Raw genomic sequence first — 20831 nt, 5'->3', positions numbered from 1 at the left:
CCACAATTTATTTTTAAAATCTGGGTAAATTCTATTTTGTTTGTAAAGTTTTTTCTTTTTTTACTTGCTATAATGTGCACATTTTTACCATTCTTACATAATTTTTTTTTTTTTTGACGATAAACGCATATCATCATTTATTTAATGTTTAAGCTCTTGCACTAGATTCTTACAAGCTGGTGAACACTGACAAATTATTTCTCCCACAGAACTATAACCACTTGTTCCCGGACAGTATAAATATATGGTTGAGCTAACGTTAATACACATCACCATTTTATCAATTACATAATAAAACAAATTGTCAAGTATCCAAATATTAAGTTACACAGCTCAAAAGGTATATAAAATATTAAATGTCTGCTCAATTCATTAGCAGAAACCCACTTTTTTTTTTTCTGAGGGGCTGGGAATCACACTTCAAACAAAACTAAGTCGGTAAACAACTTCAGTAAGTATGAAAAAAAATTACAAGAATTTCAGAAATTTTGATTAAGAATTATTTTAGTTACAGTAACAAAGTATTTCTACCTTTTAAAAAAATATTTACTAAATTAAAGCGTATATTCTACATGTTCTGCACAAGACAAAGGCAACATTTTACTAAAAATACTTAATAGCCCCCTCCCATTCTTTTTTCAGCCCCTCCCTGTAAGTTGCACCCCAAAGTGCAAACATTAAAATGAACTGTAAGGCTTTTGTCTGGAGACATTAAAGACATGTGCTTCTGTACAATGTAGATTTTCAAAATGGAGGCCTTCTACAACATAAAATGAGATTTATAGAAAGATATTAAATAATCACTGTAAGACTTGGTTAATTAAAAAGGGAGCAAATCTGATGCATACTGGTATGAATGTGGGAAATGTAAACATATTGTGAGCAAACAAACCTCATAGGCCCTACTATGTTTGAAATGATGCAAGGAATAAACCACATAAGGTCCAGAGTGTTCATAGTTCCTGGGATTTGTTCTATATGATACTAAAAATATACAAGTATTGTGCTGGGTATTTTGGCACCTAGTTTTTCTAAATTTCTTACGTATTGGTAAGATTCTGGCATGGAAACAGATTTAATGACATGACTCAATACTGCATGATTTCAGGAAAGGTCAACTGGTACAAATTATAAGCACATATTAATGCTGAACAGCAAGAATTCTTTACTAGTATTCAAATAGGTTGATCATAACCTGAACAGAGACTGCAATTCTGCCAGGCCTGTGGCCTGGTAAAACTGCTTTTCAACACTCCTATGGAAGCTTCATCAGACTTATTCACCAAGTCAACTGGGCTATCTGCTATGTATGACAAATTCCATCGTGTCTCAGGTTCCACTTCCAAGCAATGGCATCATGCACCCTGGTTTTACTGAACGCAACAGTTGTTTCTATGCCCATTGGAGTCTTTGAAGCGCAGCCACATTTTAGGACGATACTTCTCCAAATACAAAAGTTGCTTGCTGTTAAAAGCTCCTCGTCGCTTTTGTCTTATGAACTGTACTGCATCTTCATATTTCATTCCACCTTCAATTAATGCTAGGGCAACAAGCACTGGAGCTCTGCCAAGGCCTGCAACACAATGAACAGCAATACAACAACCAGGGTCTTCACGAAACTTAATCTTCACAAGACTTAACCAATCATCAACAATTTGGTTAGATGGTGGTGCGCCATCATCAAAAGGCCAATCGAGAACATGGATGCCTTCTTTCTCCACAAGAGTAGTGTCATAAGTTGCTTCACATACTCTTACGATTGTGGTAACTCCATACTTCTTAAGTTCCTCTATAAATTTGCTTAACGTTGCATTAGTTGGGTTGTGTGTAATAAGAAATCTCATGTTCCTGTACGTAACTTCCACAGGAGCTGGGCGGTTCATTCGAGCCATGTTAATTTAGTTAAAAAACACTCAATAGGGATATGAAAGAATTTAAAAAATTGAATACAGAAATGATGCAAAGAAACGCAGTCAACTTCAATATACTCCACTTGAAATTCTCAGTGCTTTTAAGTATGAAGTTGGGAGTAATGAATGAATGAACCTCTTAACAAGAAGCAGCAATTCTTCAATCCAGTAATACTGAGGCAATAGAAAGGAAGTGCACTGAGGTTTACCCCATCCAGATCAGAACTCTTGTAAAAAAATGCTCTGTGGATTTCAATTCAACACTTCTGTGTCCAGGTTAACCAGTCTTACAGGGGCTTCTTGGTTGAGCAGTAATGAATTTCTGCAGTTCACTTGTCTGCATAGAGGTCGTGCTGTGCCTGGCAGTAATCTCCACTGCCCTTCAGAAACTCCATAAATGTGTGACCGAGAACACCACAGAACTGAGGAATATGTCTACTCATTGAAGATTGTGGCCTAACCATACAGCCGGTCCCGAGGCGGAGGCGGCGGCGGGGCAGGGGCGGTGGCGGGCGTCGTGCGGCGGCGGCGGCTTCGCGGGCAGCGGCGGCACCGGAGTCGGCACTGCAGTGAGCCCATTCTTACATAATTTTTTATAAGTATGCTGTGTTAATGTATGCATGGGGCTTCATCAGATAGAGGTACCACTTTATTTAATGAGGCCTCTATTATTCAGTTAAAACGGTTTCCAGTTTTCCACTCTTATAAGATAATGCCAAAGTGTGTGTACATCTCTAATTATTTCATTAGGATATATTTCCAAATCTAATTACTGAGTCCAGGGTATATTTTTTTTTTAAGTTTAAAAAAAAATATTTGTCTTATGCTCCTCTCCATTTCATTCAGTCACCAAATTCTATGATATTGCCTTGGAAGCATCTCTTAGAGAAACTTCCTACATTTCCAACAGTGGCCCCATTCAGTGGGGTCTTTTCAGTCTTCCAGGCTTTCTCACTGGTCTGCCTCTGGTGTCGTCTTTGCTAATCCATATTGCACACATTTAACAGTTGGTCTTCATAATGTATGACTCTAATGTAATTATGTGTGTTTTCGTTTGTTCAGAAAATGTTTCTTGGGCACATATGTTACATGAATTGCTGAGTAAAATGCATTATCATTCAAGAGATATGAATAAAAAGTAACTTAAGCACATACAGAAAAGTTAGTCCTTTTTGACATGGAAGAGGTGGCATGTGAGCCGAGAAAGAATAATGAGGAATTTTCCAGGGAGAAAAAACATTTAAATATTTGCATTACTTCCATATTCCTTAGTCAGGACTTTTTATAATGTGGTTCTAATCTATTTTTTAAACTTTATGCAGTGTGAGCCAACCTATTTGAATTAATGGACTATTCCTGACTGTGCCTTATGCTTTGTGACTTTTGCCTCTGGTTATATCTGTTCAGGCTAAAACCTGCCTGGTTTTGCTCTTATCTTTAACCTCCAAATGCTATTCTTCCCTTAATGATCTTCATCTAAGGGTCCATTCTCATTTCCCCTGCCTGGCAGACATCTGGACTGAATATCCTTTTCCTCTCTAATAGGACTTAGCACTTCCCTTAATAGCCACTTTAATACATTTTACCTCTTACCTTCCTAAAAGGACAGCAACAGCCATGTCACCTAAACCATTAAGGGCAAAGATTTTATTTCTGAATCTAATGAATACCTTCATGCTTTTATCTTACTTTCCTCTTAGCAACATTTGGCACTGTTAATTCTTCTTGATATATGCTCTCCCTTTGGCTTTTCATTTTTTCTCCTACTTCTCTGGCCTCAAGACTTTTTTTTGCAGATTCTTCATTCCTTTCTGTGTTCCTCATAAGGGTCTCCCAGACTCCTTTGTTCTATGCCACGCATTCTCCCTGGGACATGTCATTCAGGGTGGTGGCTCAGATAATCATCCATGTGCTCGTGACTCCTAATTCTAAATCTTTAGTTCAGAACCACCCAGTTCAGAGCCATATATGTGACCTTTGCCACATGGAATTTGTGCAGGCATTTCAATATGCTTATAATTGAGTTTATCATTCGCCCTAAACTGCATTTCCTTCTCTAGTCCTCACACCGTGGAATCATCATCATCATTGTCAATCAGGCCACTTCTAGGTGAATGTGACAGCACACTGCATTAGGCACTTGGGGCCTAGAGTCAAAAGACCTGGTTTCGAATCCTGGTTTCCTTGGGACTAGGAAGTATGTAGCTGGTCAGATCCATTTCTCTCATTAAGCTTCATTTTCATCTTCTGTAAAATAGGTGTAATAACAGTGCTTACTTCCTGTGATTTTATATGATTCTTGAGGATTCAGTAAAGTCAGGCATGTAAAGCACTTAGCCCGTGCACGTGTTTGTGTGTGTGTACTTAGTTGCTCAGTTGTGTTTGACTCTGCAACCCCATGGACTGTAGCCCACCAGGCTCCTCTGTCCATGGGATTCTCCAGGCAATAATACTGGGCCTGGGTTGCTGCCTCCTCCTCTAGGGGATCCTCCCAACCCAAAGATCCAACCCACGTCTCTTGCATTGGTAAGTGGATTCCTTACAACAGCGCCACCTGAAGTAGCCAAGAGCACTTAGCACAGTGCCTGAAAAATAGCAAGGACTCAATAAATGTTACAGTGCAAATTGGATTCTGTCAGCTCCTGGCGAATGGTTTCAGGTTTCACGTTCCAAGGTTAAATCTTCTCCTTTGACTGATTTGCCAGGCCCCATGTGACCTGGTCCTTGCTTACCTTTTTGGCCAACTGCCATCTCTGATTGTCCCACTGTCCTAGCCATGCTGATCTCCTCTCCTCACCCAGGGCACACAACACTCTCAGCCTTCCCCTAGAGCAGAACCTCTCCTCCTCAGCCTGAAGGTTGCAGCCTAGATGACATCATGTTCATTTGGGAAGCCTTTCCAGCTATTCTGAGACTTCTTTGTTCTCTATGTGAATGCTTTTCCTACTATATTTGCCCTATATAAACATTTTTTTCCTGTGATATTGTCACTTATTTAATTATCCATTTTGTCCATTAATTCTCAGTTTCCTGACCATAAGGATCAGGTCAGGTCCATTGACAGCTTTTATCCTAGACTTCAGGACAGGCCTGGCATATTAAAGATGCTCTTCAGATTTTTTGAACCGATTGCTATTTGGTTGAGGTAGTTTATACCCTGCTATGGTTCAATACTGATTTAAAGTGGCAAACATAAATATGTGTATTATGATAACAGCAGCAGCACAACATAAGAAAAAAATTTAAGGTAAAGGGACAATAAAGGTATGAATTTAATAGACAAAGTATTTCTTAGAAGGTTATTATATATGTAAGATATATTATAAGCTCTATATTCCTATAAAATATGGGTCTATCAGTTGGCCCTGTGCTTTCTGGCACCTTCTATAAATAAAGGAACCAAATGTTATCATTGACAAGGGGCCATAAGATTACAGTAAATCATATGCCTCCGAAGCAGAAAGACATGTAGAGAGAGGACGGTAGGGTAGCAAAGGCCAAGAAACAGCAGAGGTCATGAGTTGATAGAAGACATAATTAAAAGCTGTAGAGGAACCAGAAGGTATTAGAAGGCAGAAGCCATTTAAGAAGGAAAAGGAACTTCTCTGGTGGGAAATTGGATTCTGTCTGCCTGTTCATGGGACATGAGTTCGGTCCCTGGTCCAGGATGATCCCACATCTTGTGAAGCAGCTAAGCCCATGTGCCACAACTACTAGGACTGCGCTTGGAACCCACAAGCCACAACTACTGAAGCCTGTGTGCCCCAGAGCCCATGCTCTGCAAAAAGAGAAAGCCACCACAATGACAAACCTGTGCATCGCAGTAAAGAGTAGCTCCTGCTCGTCGTCACATCTAGAGAAAGCCTGCACCCAGCAACAAAGACCTAGTGTAGCCAATAAACAAACAAATAAATCATCATTTTTTTAAAAAACAAGAAAAAGGAGGACGCAGTGGTAGTGAGGAGGAGGAAGAAGAGAAGATGATGAGAACAGGAACTAAAAGGACCCTTGAGTAAAAGAAGCTAAAGGATATTAACATTGAAGAGGAAGATGATTGTTTGGAGGATAAATGTCAAAGAGCTGAGCCCCTCCAATTGCAGAGGACCTCAGTTGGGACTGTTAACTCCAGCTGTTTGGGGGATGTCCAGGTGACCCAGCCACTAGAACTAACTACACTGGACCCCGATGATCTCCTTGTTCACAACCCTGTTCCCTCCTCTCCCTCTGAGGCCTGAGTGAGCAACTGTTCCTGAGTTCCCATGAGGCTTGGCCATGGGGCTAATGGTCCAGTCTACTTATGCCCAAGGGTATCCTCAGGATTTATCTTTTTTTTTTTTTTTTTTGAAAAAATAAAGCAAACCACATGCTCGGAAAAAGCATGCCCATTTACGAAACTAAAGCTCTTTGGTTCCTCACCGAGGACATTGTGCACTGTGGTGACCAGCAGCCTCACAGCATCTTTATGTTCAGTGTTCCACATAGCCTCAGAGTGCTTGCCCACATTGGCTAATGGCAGAATGAGAAAGAGCAGTTCAGTAAAAGCAGCCTCGTAAGAGGTCAAGACATTGTTTTAACTAAAGGTATAGGGAGGCTGCATGTCCTTTAAACCATTCTCCACAATTGGTATTTAACTCATGAGCTTTGGATGAGAATTGATTTGTACAGATTCTGGTGACTCTTCATAAGGCATATTTTGTATCATAAGTTAAGTTCTAGTCCAAGGGCTTTAGTTGTAGGTGGAGCTGGAAGTAGGCTTCTCTACTGAGATTTTACGCAGGAGCTGAAGGTGACTGTACCTGTGAACTGAGGGTGGCCAGTGTGACCTGCAGAAAACAATTGCAATTTATGTGATATTGCTGGCAATGTTTAACAGAATGGTGCCTTGCACAGAGAGCAGACCATTGCCCAAAGCCCAGTCCCTGTCTGTGTGGCCTTTCTGGTCGTGTTTCTTGCTGTAACTCTATGCCCTGTCTTTATTTCAGACAGGTGGGACATGCTTTTCTCATGCTAGTTCTTTTCCTGCACTGTTCCCAGTCATCTGGGTAGCTCTTCTTGGTCCTTCAAAGCAGTTCAAATGTCTTTTCCATTTCAGACAATCTCCTGATCAGGTTCTCTCCTCTTAACTCTCATCATACTCTGTGCATTTGTCTTAATCTTTTTTTCCATATTTTTTAATCAGTGATTTTTTTTTTTAATCTCTCTCTTGGACCGTCTATGTGGTCACACAGATTTCGGACACAACTGAAGCGACTTAGCAGCAGCAGCAGCAGCAGCAGCTTGGACCCTGAGCTCATTTAGGGTAGATACTGTCTTGTTGTTTTTATATCTGAGGTCCTAGTGTCATGAATATTACTGGTACTCAGTATAGATTTGTACAAACTTTTGTAGATACTATTTTCAGTATCTCACAGATAGACAAATGCACCTCACATGCTTGTTAATGCACTTGTGATTAGTAATGCCTTCTACCACGTTCAGTCTAGAGATCAGACACTCCACGTAGACCCCTTCATTTTAGCAGAGGTGAGATTTATGGCAGTGCTACAGGGCCACATGTAAGGCCAGTGCACAGTTGATTTTTTTTTAAAAAAGGCCATCTTAAGACAGTTGCATGTTTTGTTTTGCTTTAAACTACTACAGGATACATGTAAGGCTGATTTTTTCCATATTATTTATACTATTAGAAGGGACATACAGAAGAATATTATTTGTAACTTAGATGACCAGCTCTTGGCATTTGATCATGTAAAAATCAGTACAGAATTGTAGTTCTTAAATGTTTGCCTGGTTTATTAGTATTTCTACTCAACCAGTTTCAAGCTTCTGAGATAGCCCTCACAAGACAGTCACTGCAGACTTTTGCCTCTCTGTACCACTTGAATTCAGTAGGAGAGAAATCTGGTTCTTGGGTTATGTACTATTTCTCTTAACACTGGCCAGCTATGATAAATGTCAAGGTAGTTATTTATCATAATGTGAAAGGTAGGCCTGGGTGATGAGTTCATGTCTTATGACACCATTATTAAAAATTCTCAAAATACATATTTTCCTATTGGTTAGAAGATTATCATTTTCATAAATGAGTGAAAATTATATACAAGTATTGGTACTCTGTGTAATGTTTATATTATTATCTTAAAAGTAGTACACTGAAAAATGCTGAGAGCTGACACAAAATATGTTTATTTTAAAATTTAGAATTGTGGAAGAAGCTTTGTAAGTAAAATTTGTGGAACTTCTTTGAGTGATAATTTTCTGTAGACTGTATCTGATTGTAAAAAATACTGTTACATACATTAAAATCTTTCAGTTTTTCACTCTGAACGTGTTAGGGCGAGAGATGAATCAAGAGCAGAGAACGCTAGCAGCTCTGCCCTCACGGTGTTATCTCACCACCTGGCAGCTAAACACTCAATCTTCATGTCCTTATAATGAAGCAGAACAAGAGTTTCAGTGCATACACACAGTGTATGTAACAATATGCTTTATCTTCCTGTTCATCTGAAAATCAAAGTTATTTCTCAACACCGAGATGTTGGCCTGAATCTAACTGCTGTGGGCCTTTTCATACAGAAATTCTTTTGAACAGGAAATTATGTCTGCCTTTTGGTTTTATATAGTGTATAATTTCATCATGGATGTATCATTTTTCTTTTTGGGGCCTGTCCTTTTTTCTGAGCACATGTCCATTTCAGTACTTTTAAAGGTACCTTTCTCTTTTAGCTTTGTAGATTTGCCTGATAGGTTTTTTCCTTCCTTATTTAAAATAATTAAATACAAAATATTTTTTTTCTATATTTTGCAGATGCTAGGACCTCTTCTTATTTTGTTTTTTTGTTTTTAAATGAACTGATGCTCATTTTGAGTATTGCAAAGGTATTTTTAAAAGAATACTGACCTTTGCTGGTGTGTGTGTGCATGTGTGCTTATGTGTGTGCACATGTAAGCCAAGTTCATGTGCCTCCACTTTTTAAACATATATTCCAACCAGAAATCAGTCCCACAAGCACATGAAACTAAGTATATAAATTATTTGCTTATTAATGTTGAAAATTACCTGAATGGCTTTCTAAATGAAAGAATTGTTTTTCCATTTTATTTCACATAATATTTCATATAAAATAAAATTATTACATTTATATGTGCTATTGTATATTTTACTATATAGCCATTCCCCTGCTTATCATCTGATCGCTAAGAGCACCCAAATGCACTTTGTCATAGATGGACTGAGCAAAACAAGCCCTGGTGCAGTTATCCCAAGCTGGCCCCTCTGTAGTTCACGAAATGTAAGATGTGAAAAGTGTGTTCGTAACTTTCTAATTCACCTGCTTTCTCATAATAGAGTTATATAGGAGGGGAAAGCACATGTGTCTCAATGGCTTGAATTATTAAGAAAACTAATATTGGAATCAACATATTAAAGATATTTTTACAAATAAGAGGGTATTATTAATAATGTCTTTAACAAAAATTAATTCATTAACTATTTGGAAACTTCATTTAGATTACTGTTATGAACCTATTGTCATTGTTAAAATTCTGTTCTGGATGAAAACAACTAAGTCCTCTGACCCAGAAAAGCATGTTCAAAGTATAATTTCCATGTACTCACACCAATAGTGTGAAGTCCCTCTCCTGACTAGAAGCATATCAGGGCCAAATGGTAGATCTTTTCTAATAATGATGTCTAAGTGCAATCTGCAAAAACAGGAATAATTTGTTGTTCAGCTTTGAGGAGTGCTAGTTAACCAAATTCAGACAGGTCTGCTCCCCAAGAGCAGTGATAACTGTGCCCAGAAAAGACACTGACTGACACTTCCTTTTCTCCTATAAGCTAGCGCATCACCATTGTAAATCACCAAAAGCTTAATGCAGTGAGCAAAATCTAGGAAGACTATGCCTTGACTTCTGAGAAGGTCACTGTTAAGGTTTATGTTTGATTAGAGCAGTTTTTCTTAGCTTGGATAATAATATGCCTTTCCTTCAAGCCCTGTGCACACACATATTTTAATACCCGACTTTGGCACTGTGAGCCATGTTTTTATCTTCTGTTAAAGGCCATTTTAAATCTACGAGGAAATGGGGAAGATGTAAATCATAAATAAACTATGAATACAGGATTTTAAAACTTTCGTACCACAGTCTCAAAAGTTCTATCAAAGTCTCCCACGTGGAACCCCAAACTGTTTTCTTTAAAAGACATAATCCTATATGATCAAGGCATGCTGCTGACAGCATGAGAGTAAAAATTTATGATGAGCATCTTCCTGTGCTCACATTCGGAAAGTTAGTGTATGATCAGTTACCATGGAGACAGTACACCAGGCAGAAGAGAAGGGTCGATAAGAACTGGCAGAACAAGGGGAGAGTTTAGGGAACCAGACTTTGACTTAGATCCTGAGCAACAATTGGCATTTGATTTGGTAAAGATATTGGGAGAGTACAGTCGGGGTTGGAGATCCAGTGATGGAGACTGGCCTAACTGGAGTTCAGACCAGAGTTCATCTTTTTAAGTGATAAGAGTTAGAGAGATAGTCTTAGTTGTTGTGAAATCTCACTTTTAACAAAGTGAAAAACAAAAGGAGTCAGAAATGGTAGAAGTTGTGAAGGTAGTTTTTGTTACTTTGTAAAAATTCTGGGCTTTTTGAGTAAATTGTTCCCTTCTTAGTATTCTAAGAGTTGATTATCTTCCTAAGCAATTTACTACTTGTTCTCGGATAAAATAAGATCTATTGGCTTTCCGTCATCATAGTCATCCCAAAATAGTCTTTCATTTTGAGATTTCTGCCTTAATTATATTCAGCTTAAAGGAAGACTCAGTAAAAGTGACTGCATCTCATGTTTTTCGTTTTTTGAAACATCTTTTTTGATCTATGAGAGAGGTATTTGCAGACTGCATGATGGCATATCGTAGGGAAAAAAGTATAATTCATCCTAATTACAAAGCTGTTCCCTAAGAAAGAATCATTGGAGAAATGTCTTATTTGTGTTCTTACAAATAGTTTTGAGACTTAGACAAAAAATTTTTAGCCTTTTCTGTATATGGCTGTAAATGGCCATGATTTTATATTGCAATTTTTTTGTGTATGGGACCATTTACTTAGTGACTGCCACTCTGGTGACCTACAGAGTTAGCCATAAAACTTAATCCCTACCCCGTAATACCCCAGTTCATACTTTTAATAGCTATGCCTTAAAGTATGTTTTTAAAGTTGGAAACCCAGATAGGGAGTCCCTTAATAAATATCAGTAAATAATGATTTCATCTAAATCAATCTTCTTCAGCAATAGTTGGCTGATTTGCAAGGCTCAATATTCATTGAATTTGAGGGATTCTTTTTCTAAAATATTATCAACTTATCTGAAATTCTAGGTGCCAATAGAATTTTTGGATGTAAAGTCAGAGAAGCAGCCTTTGGGTGCAGCATTAGAGTGCATTTTTTGACCTTAGAGTAGTTTCACAGGAGTTAGGGCTGCCAGAAACCAGATGTGTGTGGAGTGAAGACTGATGTTAGTGAGTCAAGACAGCAAGTTTAGGTGCTTCCTACAGGGAGTTTGCTGGAGTAATCAGCAGAAGAGGAAGCCATATCAAGTATTACTAGTGAAGTTGAGTGTTTTTAAAGGCTGAGGAAATTTATTAGTGGAAATGCTGAAAGAGAAATGGATTGATGGAGCAAGTTTTCTGAGAAATCAGGAGTGATTAGGAACAGAAACAAAATTAAAGGGATTCCTCCTTTTCTAAGGCAGGAAGCATGGCTGAGCTTGAATATACATTTTGGTTTGGGTAAGAGAGAGGTGCTTGGATGAAAGACTGTTCTGTCAGGTCAGAGGTTAGGTGGTAATGTGATGCTTATGATGGAGAGAGATGGGGGCAGAGGTGAATGATGAGAGTCTGGAATAGTTGCTGTAGGAAATGAGAAAAGGAAGGTGATAAAAACAAGTAAAAGCAGTGGTGAGCTCTCTGAGCTCACGCTCCAGGCCCAGTCTGGCTTCCCACAATAATTAAAGCTTCAGCCAAAGTGGAGACTCTCTTTGCCTGCCCCGGTCTCAGTCCTTCCTTCCTGTCACCTTTTACAACTGTCTTGTCTCTTCAACCTTTCTTCAGAACTACCGTTTTCTTATACCCAGCTCAGGTAGATCATTTCTTGAATTCTTCAGCTGACACCCTGTAGTCTTCTACAGTAGCTGAACCACTCTTAAGAATCATGTAACTTGCAAGTGTATTTTATCTTCTTTCCTAGATTTTAGATTTTTGGGGGGGTAAGAATCATGAATTTGCCAGTTGTCTTTGTTTCTGTTTCTCTGCCTAGGGCAGTGCTCTTCTATCGGTCAGTAAAAGTGAATGAATAAATTAGTGAATGAAGCAAATCCACCAAATTGTGTGAGAATGGTGGATGGACCTCTTTATGAACCAGTTAATTTCATTTTGTACTTTAATTAGCTCCTCTTGAGGGGGGAGGTGTTTTTAAAGTGTTGGCCTACACAAATTTAAGATATAGCTAAGTTAGCTAAGAGATACAACTAGTCATTTATTGGGTATCAATTCAGAGGATATTATTGTGGCTTATTGATAAAATAAAACTCTGTATTTAGATCTTAATTTACATTACAGAATTTCATTTGGCATTATTCATTTGAGGAGCTAAAATAGAAGTTTCTCAGATGCTTCTAATTGCCTCTTTTGCCATATGGACATAGAGGTACAAATAGCAATCATAATTCAACTCCAAGATCATAGGCTTCATTATTTTCATTGAAATGCAGTAAAATATTGACTTCTACATCACCATAGCAATAGAAGTATTCCCCATCACCATTGCCCATACCCAAAAGCTCAGAGAACATACACTTGATTTTTTTTCCTTATTTCAGTGATACTGGTCCATCCATTTGTATCCAGGTTTTCCCATCTCAACCCCAGCACAGTATCTGGTAAGATACTGTTAAAATGTCATACTCTCACCTTGAGAAGAAGTGGTCACAACAGATAAAACCCTCAAATTCTAGGTCTGTCTGCTGACACATCCAGACTAGGCCAGTGAAGTGAATAAAATGCAGAGGAAAGAGGAAAAGAAATTTTGCCAAAACTACTATCACTTCTGTGCTAGTTTCTACCTATAATGTTAAATTTCCACTCTTTGGATTTTTCAGGTTCCTATGTATTGGTGTATGTATGGTATCGGGTATTTTCTTTGGATAATCACTTAGTATTTTAGCTTTGTTTTGTTTTTCCTACTGAAATTATTAAATAGAGATATTTGATATGGTCAAGAAGATGAGCTAAAGAGGATCATTATTAGTTGTGGCCACCTCATCCATGCACCTTCCAGATGCTATCATCTAGAAGTAATCTCTTCTTTCCCTAAATTTCTATAGCCATTTAACTGTATTAATATTGAGACAACTCAGTTTTAACCAGATATGGATACAATCTATTAGCAGATGAATGGATAAAGATGTAGTATATATAAATATATATAGACATACACATTTATACACACAGTGGAATACTGTTCAGCCATAAAAAGAATTTTTGCTATTTGCATATCTATACAAAAAGAGATGTGAACCACTATGTTCACAGCAGCACCGTTCACAATAGCCAAGACATGAAACAACCTAAATATCCATTGACAGATGAATAGATAAAGATGTGGTATATATATACAGTGGGATGCTACTCAGTCATTTAAAAGCAGAGACACCACTTTGCCAATAAATGTCTATATGGTCACAGCTGTGGTTTTTCCAGTAGTCATGTATGGATGTGAGAGTTGGACCATAAAGAAGAATGAATGCCAAAAAATTGATGCTTTCAAATTGTGGTACAGATGACTCTTGAGAGTCCCTTGGACAGCAGGGAGATAAACCAGTCAATCCTAAAGGAAATCAACCCTGAATAGTAATTGGAAGGACTGATGCTCAAGCTCCAGTACTTTGGCCACCTGATATAAAGAGTGACTCACTGAAAAAGACCCTGATGTGGGAAAAATTGAGGGCAAGAGAAGGGGGCCACAAAGGATGAGATGGATGGATGGCATCACTGACTCAGTAGACAAGAGTTTGAGCAAACTCTTGGGGATAGTGAAGGACAGGGAAGCCTGGTGTGCTTTAGTTCCTGGGATCTCAGAGTCAGACATGACTTAGCAACTGAGTAACAGCAACAACTACTCATTCATAAAAAAAGAGTGAAATAATGCCATTTGCAGCAACATGAATGCAACTAGAGATTATCATACTAAGTCAGAGAAAGATGAATACCATATGATACCACTTCTATGTAGAATCTAAAATATGACACAAATGATACAGAAACAGAATCTGTGAAACAGAAACAGAGTCTCAGACATAGAGAACAGACTGGTGGTTGCCAAGGGGCAGCGGGTTGGAGGAGGGATGGAGGAGAGGTTGGGGTTAGCAGAGGTAAGCTTTTATATATAAAATGGATATATACAAGGTCCTACTGTATAGCACAGGGAACTATAGTTAATATCCTATGAGAAACCATAATGGAAAAGAGTATATAAAAGATGTATGTGCATGTATAACTAAATCAGTTTGCTATATAGCAATAATTTACACAACATTGTAAGTCAACTATAATTCAATTTTTAAAAAATTTTGCCATTTTCAGCAATATGAGTAGGTCTAGAGGATATTATACTTAGTAAAATAAGTCAGACAAAGAAAGACAAATACTGTATGTTTTCACTTATATGTGGAACCTAAAAAATAAAATGAATGAATATAACAAAATAGAAGCAGACTCATAGATACAGAGAACAAACTAGTGGTTACCTGTAGGGAATGGTTAGAGGAAGGGAATGATAGAGGAAGGTGATTAAGAGATATAACTTAGGTGTAAAATAAATAAGATAATATGGTGCACAACACAGGGAATATAACCAAAATTCTATACTAATTTTAAATGAGCAAATCTATAAAAAGTATTGAATAACTATGTTATATACCTGAAACTAATGTAACATTGTAAATCAACTATACTTAAATTTTTATAAAAGACACCAAGTTTGTGTTGCAGTTGCATACATGAACCTCACATTCCACACTACTAACCTGTTGACTACCCTGCTCTTGCTCCCTGTTTTTGCAGTCCTCAATACATATAGCAAAAAACAGCTTCATTGTTTCAGTTGGGTTTTTTTTGTTGTTAATTATTCTGGTGATCTGATTCATATCTAGAATGGCATTATTTTTTGGCGGTGGGGCAGTGCTTCTTGGTGACTTGAATGAATACATTCAAGATATGTGTTTTGTAGGTACAGATGCCAGTCTTAAAGAAGGCTAAAGAAGATCATTGTTTTGTATAGTGTAGAGATTGATGGCATATGGCCACACTCTGACAGTATTCTGGAAGGTTCTTTGGATGTCTTCTTATAATTGTCATCTGAAATTGATCACAGTTGATGATGCAACTTACAGAAAAAAAATCTTTCTGTGATGACAATTAGTGTGACTTTTTTTTTCTACTTTTAGGTTATTAGACTTCCTTAATGATTAGAATCCGTAAGAACTGGCTAAGCTATTCTAGACTGATATAAATTCTTATTTCTTCAGTGATGTCCTTTGCTGCTCAAGCACACCATAAAGTATTAGTGATCTTTCTTTCCAACAATGTTCTTTGATGCCCATGGAAAAAGGAAGAACCAATCGATAAGCTACCAACATCACTGTGTTTAAAAACTCGAGGCTTCCTTGAAGGACATGAATAAAGGTAAAGTGTTAGATATTAGAGTGGCTTTGTACTAGCCAAGTCACAATCTCTGTAAGAGAAATAGGAGGTAGATAAGAAAAATTCTCTCAATCAGCAGCAGGGTAGGTACTTTCCTATTGTCTTCTCGAGGGAAAACTAGTCATTGTCACACCTTACTACCTTACGATCTTAATTCAACTCTAATGTAATGCACCTTGGAGTTAAAAAAAAAAAACAACAAAACTTGATTCTCTTCTGAGCCTTCTGTGTCCAAATATGGCAACTTTTACCCTTCTCAGATATCAAACCTCTCCATCCTCTGCCTCAACCCTCATTTCACGGGAGAGAAGAAACTTAGCACCTCTCTTAGCCTTCCACTCCACCCTGGTCCAGACATCCTCATACTTCATCTACACGGTAACACCTTTAGCTCAGTTTCTTCCTTTCATACACAAGCTTCTTAGAAGAGCTGTGGACACTGTCGCCAGAGCCTTACCCCTAGCAGCTTCACAAGGTTTGCAGTCAGTCTCCCACGCCCACATTCAACTGAACCAGGACAGTCTCCCCAGTTTCATAAAACCCCGACCTTGTCCCTTCTTGCCCTCCCCACCAACACTTGACTGTGGTAGATATTCCCTTCTAGAAACAGCCCCTGCCTTGAGAACTAGGGGAGAGGATAAAATAGAACTAGAAGACTTCTGAGATCTCTCCCAACTCTCAGTAAGGCTTGATGATTTTCTGAAATTTCAAGAATCTTCAGCTTTTTTGTTTATAAAAATTCTCAGCAATTTTTGGCTTGGTAGTGCTTTAAACATGGTAGTGCTTTAAAAAAAATAACGTTGAGACTACAGAATGCAGCGTCTTTCTCACGCGGTTACTGTAATTTCAAAGAGATTATTTTTAGTGACTGTATTTGTTACACAGTTTCTCAGAAATAGAAAACACATTAGGGGAACTTTAAATAGAAACTGACTGTCCTGAATTTAAAATTCTGTGATTCAGAGATACAGACTTTGATGCATCAACTTATCTTCTGAAGTTCTGAAGCCTGAAAAGTTCTCTTGTAATATAAGGTTTTTACATCTATTAGAATAGGCTTTTTATCTAATTTATTTTTTTCAGAGAGTAAGATGACAAATAATCTAAGAGAAAATGAAAACTAAATGGTATAAAAGAGTTAAAACTGAATAGTTTATAATTTCCTCCCTTTCCTAACAATGTATATAGTATGAAGAACTCAATTGTTTAAGGCAAATTCTTTGAACAGTTCTCCCTGTAGACAAATAATTTGTCTCAATTAGAAGAGGAGAAACTCGATTTTTAAAAAATTGTTATTTATTTATTTGGCTGTGTTGGGTCTTAGATGCTGCATGTGGGATCTAGTTCCCTGACCAGGGATTGAACTCAGTCCTCCTGCATTGGGAGCTCAGAGTCAGCCACTGGACCACCAGGGAAATCCCTGACTTTTTTTTTTTTTTTTTTTCTTTAAGCAACAGAAATTTATTTTCTCCTAGAAATCTGAAATCAGGGTGTCAGCAGAGCTGTGGAGCAACTTGGTTTTAATTCAAGAACAATGTTTAAAAAGTATGTTGCCAAGTCTTCCTGGCCCAGAGGTGCAGATGAGCTCGGACTAATGTCAGAAAGTCCCATCTGGAGCCCCCTCCAACCTGGCTGCTGAACCTTGTCATTTCTCTCCGAGTGTCCACTAGAATTACCAAGTATTGCTGTCTCATGGGCTCTGACCCGCTGGGAGAAGTCTGCTCTGCAGTGCACGCAGGGAAGCACCATGACCAGGTCACCCCGCGGCTGGCACGAGACACTGGGTCGCTGCCTGAGGCATGGCTCCACGTCTCTACAGGGGCCAGGCAGCCCTGTGTTCCCGCATCCTGGCAGAAGTCCCTCCGGGAAAGAGTTCTTGAGCTTTCAGTCAGAATTTTCTCTTTCCCCGGGACTCAGTCCTTGGGGAAAAGCACCTTGCCTCCTTCTCACCAGTTTCTGCCCTGTGTCTAGGCCCCAGACATCCTCTTCAGAGGGTCTCTTTCCTCTTCCAGACCATACATTCACATAAGTAGCGGTTGAGAGGGGGCAGAAGAGTGGAAGCAAAGTCCCATCAGAGAGGCCAGCACAGCCATTGGAACCAGAGCTCCACGACCCTGACGCTTCAGACTCTCCCCTTACCTTTCAGTCTCTTCCTCTTCCCCCTCAATTTTGTCCAGCTGTAGCAAATTAATAAGATAGTCAATGAAAGCCAATCAAAACCTCAGAAGTTGTCAAAAGTTATTTAAAAAAAGTTTTTTCCTTTCCAGTTTGAATTGCTACGAACTGGATAGTTAAACAAGATTTTGGTAAAGAGTACATTTTGTAAATTCTGCAAATTGGTTATTTGGCAAATCAAACCTCTAGCAAATTGGCCTGCTTTCCAGTTCATCAGATATTAAATCTCAGGTTCCCTTGGGACTTCCTACTGCCATAGCTCTTTCATGACAGTGTGCTTCAGAATCTTTAAATATTATGTCTTCAAATTCCACATTTAGTTTTATTGAGAACAAAATGTTGTCATCTCTCTGGGGTTTTTGCATGCAGCACAATAACACGAGTTCTAGGATATCATGTTAGAGTCCTCTGCAACAGAACTGGATGGTGACCTTGCTTCTATTTATTTTTAATTGGTTGAATTTAGGAAGGAGTGGTACTGGAATGTGTGTTTATTCTGAACCTGGAGAAGCACTACGAGGGGTGCCATGTTGAGTAAAAAGTAGAGAAAGGGGGTAGTGTATTGCTGTCTACTGAAGACTTAAATTAGACATGCAGCTGAGTAAGAATGTGTTTTTCTCCTGTTCCCCTAATTCTCAAATTATAAAACTACTGAAATTGGATGTATGTTCTTTAAGCACTAATATTATCAGAGTGAATCGAGTTTATGTATTACACTAGAAATCAAAGCAACAACACAAACCCCAGATTTGTATACCTGTAGATAGATAAACTCTAAATAAAAGCTATTTTATATTTGCTATATCAGAGTATCCTACTATAAAGGGATGAACTTTCACCCACTAGATTTGTATCAGTAGTGCCCTTTGGGTCTTCTGTTGCTCTTACAAGCTTCTGTGGTTCTTTTGCTGTCTTTGACGAATATTTAGCAACAGGGTAGGATTCTTTCTTGTTGTTGGTCCAGCATTTGAGAAAGATCCCTTGTAACCAGCTTCTCTTATATATGGCATTTTCAATTTTATCTTATTGAATTGTTTTGAAACAGGGGTGATATTAAATATGTTTCCTTATGATTGAGAGTTCAAGGACATCTGCCTTCAGCTCTGCCCTTCAGGTGTATTTGATTTCACTCATAGAATCATTCAATTCGTAGACGAATATCTAGACAAGATTCTCGGAACCTCCTGTGTAAGAGTTCTGGATCCTTCTGCTTAAAAAGGGCTTTCCTCCAAACTGCTCCTAATTCCAGAATATTTGTGGGTAAAGATGTGGCTTAAAACACCACTTAAAATAGTTTTTGTCAGCTATTCACTTTGAACCTCTCCCACTGATCTTAAAATACTCAAGGGCTTTTGAGAGACTGCCTTTTAGAGAAGAAAAAAGCTAGTTGCTTACCTATCCATTAGCTGAAACAGCTTTATAGAGGGCAAGGAAGTCACTTGATTTTTTAAAAGAAGTGAAGAATGCATTAGAAAGGAGATTTGATTTGTTCTACCACGATGTAATACGCCTATTTGTTAGCCACTGTTAATGTGACAGTCGGTCCTCATATATATTCTGGGAGTGATGAAGCATGGCTCCCACATAGCAGAGAGAAATTAATAGGCAAATTACAAACTTGGACTGGAAATTTGACGCTAAAACAGATCATCATATGTGTTCACTGCTTGAAACTCAGGAAGAGTTTCAAGAACTAATTATCTAGCAGCAGGTAGTAACATGGAAATAATATTAAATATACATAGAACACTCAAATCCTTGAGCATGCCAAAGGGTCAGGTCAATTTATTTTTACATAAATAAGTTCAAGGTTGCCAAAATCATATTAAAGCCAGAGAAAACAGTAAGGACCTGTAAACCAGCAAGGATATGCCTAGCCAAGGCTAATTAATGTGCCAGACATTACTTGTCCAGATACCACTAATGAAATACACTAATGTAACATCAAAGCATGCTGTGATGATACAGGTTTAATGTTCTAAATGTTCCCTTCTTTTCAGTCCTTTAACTTAGAGGTAAAATTGGGTAGCTGACATGCAGTTTTCTTTGCATTTGTCAATTAGCAGGTAAAAGGGTGCTATCTCCTCAGATTAGTACATTGTACAAATAGTTTGTATATCTAAAATGTATGTATTGCAACCATAGAAGAAAAAAATGTTACTTTCCACCTGCTGAACTACCCTCATCAGATCTGTAAAATGAGGATACCCACCTTTTAGGATTATTGTCGGGAACATAAATGACAGTCTGTGTAAAGAATTTAGCTCATTACCTGGGCCATACTAAAGTGTTCCATAAACACATCTTAAGTATTACTAAGTAACTGTTCAGGTTCAGATTGTAGCACCCAAGCTTTGAGGTTAGCATTGAATTAAGAACTAGACTATTTATACTGGACCCTTTAAGGGCAAAAAATGAAAGTCCTTTTGGCACTATTTTTATTGCATTAAATAAAATAATATATTTAATTTTCAAATGTAGGTTATCAGTGTGTACAACTGTTAAAAACAAGTATATTATATTCTTGTGTTATTTTTGAAATGTTATAGTAACAGAGGAAATAATCCTGCAAAAGTTTTATTGAGCACTCCCTATAATCAGACCCTGAAACTACAAGTTAATAAAAAACATAGGCCTATCTTCCTTAATGATCTAAAGCCCACAGGCTATTAAGGGAACAAACATGAACAATTAATAACATACTACACCATTTCATCTCTCTTTTTTTTTTTAAAGAAATAGAGTAAGTATTTACCTGTCTCATCCCTTCCATTATATTTCTTTCTTTGAATGTCTCTGTATCTAGTACATTCTTATACTGGCTGTATCAGTTCAGTCCAGTCACTCAGTCGTGTCTGACTCTGCTACCCCATGAACTGCAGCACGCCAGGCCTCCCTGTCCCTCACCAACTCCCGGAGTCCACCCAAACCCATGTCCATTGAGTCAGTGATGCCATCCAACTATCTCATCCTGTCGTCCCCTTCTCCTC

General features: G+C 38.1%; 2 protein-coding genes across 4 annotated transcripts in view; one reads left to right on the top strand and one right to left on the bottom strand.

Moving 5' to 3' along the window:
- The window catches only part of LCLAT1 (lysocardiolipin acyltransferase 1), a 203317-nt gene that overhangs the window by 120789 nt on the left and 61697 nt on the right, over positions 1-20831 (top strand). The window lies entirely within an intron of this gene.
- Positions 631-2453, bottom strand: LOC122441900 (protein tyrosine phosphatase type IVA 1-like). Its single transcript, XM_043469022.1, has one exon. The coding sequence runs from the start codon at positions 1890-1892 to the stop codon at positions 1371-1373; it is 522 nt and encodes a 173-aa protein (XP_043324957.1). The 5' UTR covers positions 1893-2453; the 3' UTR covers positions 631-1370.

This window comes from Cervus canadensis, chromosome 5, assembly GCF_019320065.1.
Source record: "Cervus canadensis isolate Bull #8, Minnesota chromosome 5, ASM1932006v1, whole genome shotgun sequence".
Lineage (NCBI taxonomy): Eukaryota > Metazoa > Chordata > Mammalia > Artiodactyla > Cervidae > Cervus > Cervus canadensis.
This window is presented reverse-complemented; position numbering and strand designations above follow the sequence as displayed.